Source organism: Adiantum capillus-veneris, chromosome 7 (genome assembly GCF_014529385.1).
Source record: "Adiantum capillus-veneris isolate H3 chromosome 7, ASM1452938v2, whole genome shotgun sequence".
NCBI lineage: Eukaryota > Viridiplantae > Streptophyta > Polypodiopsida > Polypodiales > Pteridaceae > Adiantum > Adiantum capillus-veneris.
In genome coordinates this window covers 152863757-152871899 of record NC_140937.1, presented here as the reverse complement: position 1 = coordinate 152871899, position 8143 = coordinate 152863757, and the positions used below count along the sequence as shown (strand labels likewise).

The following is an 8143-nucleotide window of genomic DNA, read 5'->3' as shown; positions in this document are numbered from 1 at the left end:
GTGGACGTCCATTGGATTGTAAACTGAATTTTATGTGGTTTTCAACATCTGTCGAGCTTGCCTAAAAGTAGCACATGGGGCCCCTCGGGGTTTGACTCCCAAGTTTAGTGAGATAACCACATGGTCCTCCTCACTTGGTTGTGTGAGGGCTCCATAAATTGAGATATGAACTCGATCAGGCAAAGTACACACACACACACTTACTTCTGGTTGACTTATGGCCAGGCATCACCTCACTAAAAGGATGCACTTCACTTAATGCTATCCCTAGCATGGTTTACCAAGGCGGTTTGGTCCCTCACTTAAAATTGTAGCTATTCTAGTTAGAATTGGTTGTGAAAATATTGTCTCTATTGGATTGAGCTTTGCAGGAGGAAACAACCGACTACGATAGTATTTGGGTTGCTTACTTCTTTGGGTGTTTTTTTTGGGATGCCTTTTTAATTTGGACCGGCCTTTGCACATTAAGCTACTTTTTGTGGCCGACCTCTACACTCTTAGTTGGTACTCAGGTTGATATCCTATCTTGGAAGTTAATAGGCTTGCAGGTAGCATCCTTAGGCTTGGAGCACTTGGTGGATCTTCTTCTCACTGTGCTTATCTAATGGGAATCGGCTCTTGGTTTTTTAAACTGTGGTAGTTATGTTGGGTTGGTGTTAAGGTGCTCCTTACCTACCCGCCTGTAAATGATCGTGTCCACTACCGTCTCTGTCATTCAAGCGTGACCGGCTTCCCTCATTGTTGTCCCTGACTCCTAATTTGCCCGTGGCATTCTAATGGGCTGAGATGTGCCTATGGATGTGCTGTCTATTCATATTCTAATGGTGGACAATGAGGTGCCACATTGAGATCTTTGTGTTGGTTATATGAGGTAGTTAGTAAGTTGGTTATGAGTGCAACCTCTATGATGGTGCCTCGTAACAAGACTTGTTGGTCATAGAGGTAAAGCAGAAGGTGTAAAACAAAATATAATGTGCACAAATCGTGCAATCCCATATCCTTTTACCTCTCAATGATGTTACTATTTTCAAAAGACCCTACATAGGTAGAAAAGGTAAGAAAAAACTACCTTTCTAATATGTGTCTTATTTGCTTCACTGTTGATTACTTCTGTAAAAATCATAAATCTCTTTTTGCCCGACAAGCTTTCGAGAGTATGAGCCTCCGTTAAGAAGAGGGCGAGGGGAGTAGTTCCACATAGCTTGTAATGACGTCGCCCATAATGGTGATAGAGCTTGGTTGAGCATCAAGCAGATCTTTGACCCGCGGTACGGGAAATCTGTTTTTGATAGTGATATGGTTTAGTGCTTGATAGTCCACACACATGCGGTATGTACCATGTTTCTTTTGCACTAAAAGGACTGGAGAACAAAAGGGAGAGGAGCTAGGACTCACCATCCCTTTGCCTACCAATTCTTGTACTTGCCTCATGATCTCCTCTTGCTGAGCTTGGGAAACTTGATAAGGAGTCTTGTTAGGCGGTGAGCTTCCTTGTAGGAGCTCAATTCGATGATCATCATCCCCTCGTTTTGGAGGTAAGTCCATAGGGATATCATCGATAAAAACATCTTGGAATCCATTTAGAAAATTAGACAAGTCTAACTCTTCTTGATTCCTACCACTTTGTTTTGTTAAAGCATTAGCATCGTTTAGAGACTCTTTGACAAAAATCATGTACGAGGAAACTGAGCTTTTCATTGACTTGTCAAAAGCAAGTAAATTTACAAGTGGTATAGTACGACTGGACTCATTAGCATCTATATACATGCTCTTTTCCCTGTAGGTGAAATAGATTCTCCTTTCAGGGAACTTTATGTTGGCAGTCATGCAGTTGAACCATGGTGCCCCTAGGATAACATCCTCATGTTGGACAAGAGAGATGAAAAAGCCTTCTTTGTTGATGTAGCTTTGGACATGAAGCCTTAACTTCCCAATCAAGGGAGTAATGGAGGCTTGTTGTCCTTGAAAGCTCCATCGGCAGTTACAGAATCCCCCATCTTGAAAGCTTGAATGCCCAACTTAGTGGCCAACTCCGTTGATATGAAGTTGTGAGTAGAGCCAGGTCAAATAGGATGAAGACATCATGCTCCCTTACCTTTCCCCAAGCATAGGAGAGAGGTGGTCCTTGTAATGAGAATCCTCTTTTGGAGCTTCGACTGTGGAAGCTCTAGGAGTCTCATTGCGGCCATTTCTTTTGGGGCAAGAACGTTAGCCATGTCCTTTTTGTGGTCCTTACGAAAAGCTTCTAGCTCTTCAAGAGAGAGTTTATTTTTACCTTTGTAAACTCCCATTCCCCTTGGACCGATTTTTGTTGCTGGAATTGCCTTGGGAAGAGTTTTGGGCATTGTTCTTCCCCTTTGCTTCATTTTGATCTTTGTTTTCCATTGGCTTAACATTCCTTTTAGCCCCTTGTTGGAAATTGATGCATGAAGCAACCATAGTGTGGTGGATTACTTCAGTGATTGAACTAGGCCATTGGTAATCCTACACATAATTGTTGCTTTTGCTCGGTGAAGTTTATCTTTTGAAAGACACTAGCCTTGAGATGTTAACTTGTACACATAATTGTGAATAGACTCGTTGAACATCAACTTCAAACTCCGCCATTCGGTAAGCACTTTGTCCTTTTCATCGCTTGCAAGGAATTGCTTCATGATGGAAACTCGTGGAGCTTTCCACGTCTTTGGGGCTTAGCTATTGCCATGAAGGGTAGCCCACCATTGACGAGCAGATTTTTGGAAGTGCATAGCTACATGATGTAGCTTCGAGGACTCTATGAATCCCTCGTCTCAAAAGGCCACATCAAATTGCTAGATGAAGGCCAATACTTTGTCGGTAGCACCAAAGGTGCCATCATAGGTAAGAAAAGAGATACTCTTTCCTCTCTCTTTGAATTTCTTGAGCTTTTGGGACCTTCTCCATGCAAGGTAGGATTTGCGATGTCCTCTCCTCTTTTATTCTCTAAGAGAATAACTGTTGCTTTCATCGGAAGAGGAGGAAGGTGAAGAAGAAGGAGAAGAGGGTGACCTTCCTTTGTCTCCTCTTTTCCCTTTCAGAATGACGAGGAGAAGGACTATGGGTTGACAGTTTCCTCTTGGGAGGAGTTGGCGACCGTCTAGACGACCGTCTTCATGGAGCCACATCTTCAGAGAAACTTAGTGATTCGCTTCTTTCTCGTTCTTTGGATTCTTCTGGGAGTCTCATCAAGAGGCCTCCTAAGCTCTCTCTCCTTTTCAAGAGGAAGGGAAATCCCATAACCATGAAGTTGTTGAGTAACTTTGGCTTGCAAAGCAGGTTTGTTGCCCATAGCTTGTTGCAACCTAGTAAGAAAATAATCAACAAACATGGGGGCATCATCATTAGCACCATCATGTGCAAAATCAAAGTTGTCAATATTCATTCTACTCTCTTGGTTATTTTCAACCATGTTAATTAAACTTATGTATAAATTACTTTGTGCTTTGGTACCCTCAAAAACCTTAGTTGCTACTCCTCTTTACCTTTAAAAATTAGTTCTTAAGCAACCACACCCGTGGTTTAGAGACTACTGATTGCAAAGACTAGTGGAGAGGGTCTAACATTGCTCGGTTGATTATGGTGTCTGTTGAGCTTGCTAGTAGCTCAATAATGGTTAATCCAAAGGCAAGCCCCGAGAGACTCCATTATTAAGACTATAGTTCCCAATGGTGTACCTCGAACTAAGTCCTTTTAACCAAGATAATAGATCCCTGTCCCACTTACCCTATTGCAATGAACAGATCCAACCTTTCATGGACAACTTAAGGACCTCTCTTCTTAAGTAAGAAAAGAGAAATCAATAGCTCTGATACTAATGTAATGGAAATGGCCTATGAACTTTGAGAATAGCAAAAATAAGAGAACTAGAGTGAGCATTTTTACGACACTACTTTGAGAACATAGAGGCTGAACTTAATTAGCGGTAGCTACATAACCATTATACTTAATTGACTTGGCATGAAAAATACTTTTGCAAGAGAGAGAATTAGAGAACTTGACACCAGTTGAGGAACGGATTTATGTGGAGCCGGTCCCTCTCCAATAGGCTTTTGTATTATAGATTCTCCCATAAAGAGAGACTTGATACAATACAATCTGTGGTTTCCTTCAAACCTAGGTGATGCAATGAAGATGGAAAACTTCATGTATCACAAGCATAACATAACTTTTGTAAAAGCATTAACCATCCCCGGCCTCAGTCCCAAGGCCTTAAACACCTTCAAAGGTGGAGCGAGCTAGCGGCGGGGAATGAGGGTAGGAAAGAGGAAGAAGAAACATTCATTTGAGAAAGAAATAGTTCCCCACTTATCATCACTCTTCTTGCTTAGCATATCATAATAGCATAGTAATGAAGATGGAGAAGATGGAAAGCTTAAGCATTGAGCATGGCTGTTGGTTGGATTTGCATTCCATAGCCAAGAGTGTTGGTGTAGGCTCTCAACTTCACAACAAGCTTGCAGAAGGAGATGAAGTTCTTACACTTTGACAAGTGAGAATGAGCATGTGAGTGTGTGTGTGTGTGAGAGAGAGAGTATACCCCCCAAGCACACCCCCAACTTGCTTTGGTCGACCCCCCCTTCTAGCTCATGCTTGCATTTGATTGGACCCCTACAAGCCTAACCAATCACATGCATAGTACATATCAAGAAACCATGCTAGCAGTAGGACAAGTTCCCCTTTGCACAATAAATTAAATTATCTAAAAGACTATTGGATCCCTTTAGAGGCCAACCAATAGGCTTTAGGCACCTTATGAGGGCAACATGGAGAGGAGCTTGACATGCGTCCTTGTTGCCTCTTTACACTAGGCTTGCCTTGTGTGAGGATGTGTGTGTTCTCTCTCATGCTCCTACAAGTAGGGCTCTCCCCTCCATGTGTAGGGATCCTTTTTTACTTTTGGAACACCTTAAGCCCCTCAAGCACGTTAGTCATTAAGCACCTCAAGCATCTTAGTCAGCAAGCACGACAAGCACCTCAAGTACCTCAGTCAGCAAGCACAACAAGCACATCAAGCTTGGGTTGTGTTCCCACCTCAAGCACAACCCTAGCTTGCCTAAGGTCTAAGGACTTTTAACACTAACCATTGGAGGTCTTTAAGCTCCATTCTAGCATTGCTCTTTGATAGACCATCTCTCATTTGGACCCTTTGACTTTGGCCCCGTGTTGAGATAGATACATAAGCACATGTCTATATTCTAATGCTTGTTCTCGTTTATTCTCCCACATTAAATGATCAGTTTATTATGAGAAAATCATTTGGGTTGGTTAGATATTAGACTTTATGCAGATTACCCAACTATAACAAGGGCATGCTAACATCAATAAATGATGTATTCATAACACTCACATATATGCATAAACATGTACCTTTGGAAGAAGATTCTCCACCCAAGTCTTTCTTTGCATGGAACCAACATTTGATAATATGACAACAGACTTGCATATGTATGTCGTCGTTGTTATACTCCCAGCAAGCATCAACAGCCTTGATAACCTTATCAAAAGCGTCAAGCTCTAGTTGCAACTTTATCAATTGCTGTAGGCCGCACATTGCCCATCCTCAAAAAAAATGTTTGTAAAGTTATCTCAATTGTTGTACTTTCTTAATCCGATCCAGTGTCAACTGTGCATAACATAAGCCAAATGGGTATACCCATGCCGTGTTGGTTTGGTAAGATGGCAGCATACAAAGGGAGACCAAAGACATTGGTCTTGAAGGTGCTATCAATGGCCCATTTTTTGTGAATGGAAAAGCGCATGGCCATGCCAAGCATCCACTCATCCTAAATAACAAGAATGAACGGCCTATCCGCACGCTCGGTTGCCGAGGGATTGTATGGTTGAAAATAGCACACCTGTAAACTACAATAGTTATTTGCAAGCCATTGAAAAGTTCCAACAAGTTGCTTAAAAACGGGCAATAAACCTTTCTTTGTTTTTGTAAAAGTGCAACATCCAATCGTCTTTTGTGATTTTCCCTACATATTAATTGTGGATATGAGGGAAGACATATCATCAAGAAGTAGGGAGTTTACCTTGATTGCGGATTCAATACGACATCATTGCAACCTCCCTTGGTATCATAAAGAACCTGTAGATTACTTAATCGATAGGAGAGCATCTCTCATATTGTAGTTTCTCCTTTGAAAGTGACATTCTTGCAACATGCTGTGAGATTTCCACATCAAACAAATCTTCTGTGCAACATTCAATCACATTAGGGTAAATCGATAACTAATACGCAGATCCGAGGGATTCACCATGGAAAACTTACCGCACCGCGTAAGTGTAAGGGAGGGGTTTTTTTTACAAGTTACATAAGCATATAAGTTAGGGACATGTCCCCAATAATTTATCTCCCAAGCTTAAAAATAAGGGAGGCGGGGCGTGTCAAAGTCGACGATGCGGAAGCGTAGAGACCAAGGGGGGAGAGAGAGAGAGAGAGAGAGAGAGAGAGAGAGAGAGAGAGAGAGAGAGAGAGAGAGAGAGAGTCTCTTAAACCAATCAACCTTGGCAATGAATAACTGAATTTGTATACAATGGAGGCAAGGGGTTGCTTATAAAGCAATCCCAGTAAATTGCCCTACCCAAGACTTTGACAAATAAGTAGAATAAATACCTAAAAAGCCAAATTAAATAATGGGATCACATTTGGCAATTCACTTGAGATGCCTAAACTTTAACACCCTCTTTGCAGCTCATAGTGGACATCAATAGTGAGACCAAGTCGATGAAGAAGCTACCATGGACACCCTAGCACCGGTCGGGATAATGGATACATCTCGATGTTGCTCTCCTCAACTTTGTACCTAAAAGTAATGCCATGTTGAGCATCAGTTGCCTTTGTAGAAACTTTGAACTGCAGACCATACTACATCCAAGAATCCCCATCCGTGAATTGTGAACATATCACGTCCAAAATATAAAACTCCAAGATAATGAACTGTTGGAACACATTATGTCCATAATCTGACCAACAACAATGGATTGGTGCACTCATCCATAGTGTTTTAGACGCTTGATTGGTTCCCTGCCAGATGCAGGTGCATTGAACTCCGACCTATGGGTCCAAACACCAATAACTTGAACTCCAACACAAGGGTCCAAATTAATTATAGGGAGCATGTGGTTGCCCCTCTCTGCCACTCACAAGCCTCTCTCCTCTGGCTGAAGCTAGTGGTGACACCGATTTTCATGTGACTAGAAGGTGGGAGTCTGTGCCAATGTAGTCACCACCACACCAGCAGCCTACTTTTTGTCCTTCCCTGAGTCACTATCACTGCTTTCCTCCTGTTTGATTGCTTTTAGCTTTGTCCTTTGTAGAATTTTTCTTTGCCTTTGGATTTGCAATCCTAGGCCAAATGGCCTCGCTTTCCACATTTGTAACAACGATATTTTGTCCTCTTTCTGGAATCCAAAGCAGCAAGTGCTTCACCATGTGCTTCCACTATCTCAGAAACCTGCATTTTGCCTTGAGTTACCAACACGGTTTCCTGCTCAATGAGAAAAGAGCCGAGATCATCAAGTTCCAACTTTTCCTTTGTAACTTGTAGCCGTAGTGTCCTAGCCACTGTTTCATACTCTTGAGGCAACTTTGTGAGGACCAAACCAGCTAACTGGGTACTCGTCGGTGCACTCTTCATAGCTGATAATTGATCATGAATAACTTTAGTATTCATAAGAAATGATTGCATGGAACTTCCTTGGGGAAAGTGGATGGCAAACAACTGTCCAAGACGGGTGACTGCTCGCATCGTAGAATCTTGATCAAACATACCTACGAGCTTGGACCACATTTCGTTGGCAGTCTTCAAGATGTGAATAGCTAGAGAAAGGTCCTTTGTAAGAGATTCCGCAATGGCTGACATTGCCTTCACATTAGCCGCATCCCAATCGACACACGATTTGAGATGTTCGTCATCTTGAAGGCGGGTATACCTGTTGTGGGAATCGCATGTGGGATGAGGTTCCAAGCCGTCAACAAAATCCCATAAACCTTTCCGTGAGAACCAGAGTCGCACAATCAAATTCCAATGAGCGTAGTTATTCCCGTTCAATTTGTCGTTGGTGCTTGAGCAAGGCGGGGCCATGGTGAAGCTGCAAGCTCTGGAACTCCGATAACTTT

The 8143-nt window shown here is 42.3% G+C and overlaps 1 protein-coding gene across 1 annotated transcript; it reads right to left on the bottom strand.

Annotated features, from left to right (window-relative positions):
- Positions 1 to 7370: 7370 nt before the first annotated feature.
- LOC147454837 (uncharacterized) lies at positions 7371 to 8108 on the bottom strand. The gene is made up of 2 exons (XM_086517080.1): positions 7796 to 8108; positions 7371 to 7663 (listed from the first exon to the last, which is right to left on the bottom strand). Exons 1-2 carry the CDS (start codon positions 8106 to 8108, stop codon positions 7371 to 7373), a joined length of 606 nt encoding a protein of 201 aa, XP_086373206.1.
- Between the last annotated feature and the right edge of the window lie 35 nt (positions 8109 to 8143).

Bases quoted from the DNA above. Each gene is read 5' to 3' on its own strand.
- LOC147454837 (XM_086517080.1), bottom strand. From the start codon at position 8,108: ATGGCCCCGCCTTGCTCAAGCACCAACGACAAATTGAACGGGAATAAC. The intron at 7,664-7,795 runs GTATGTTTGATC...ATCAATTATCAG, and splicing joins AATGTGGTCCAAGCTCGTAG to CTATGAAGAGTGCACCGACG.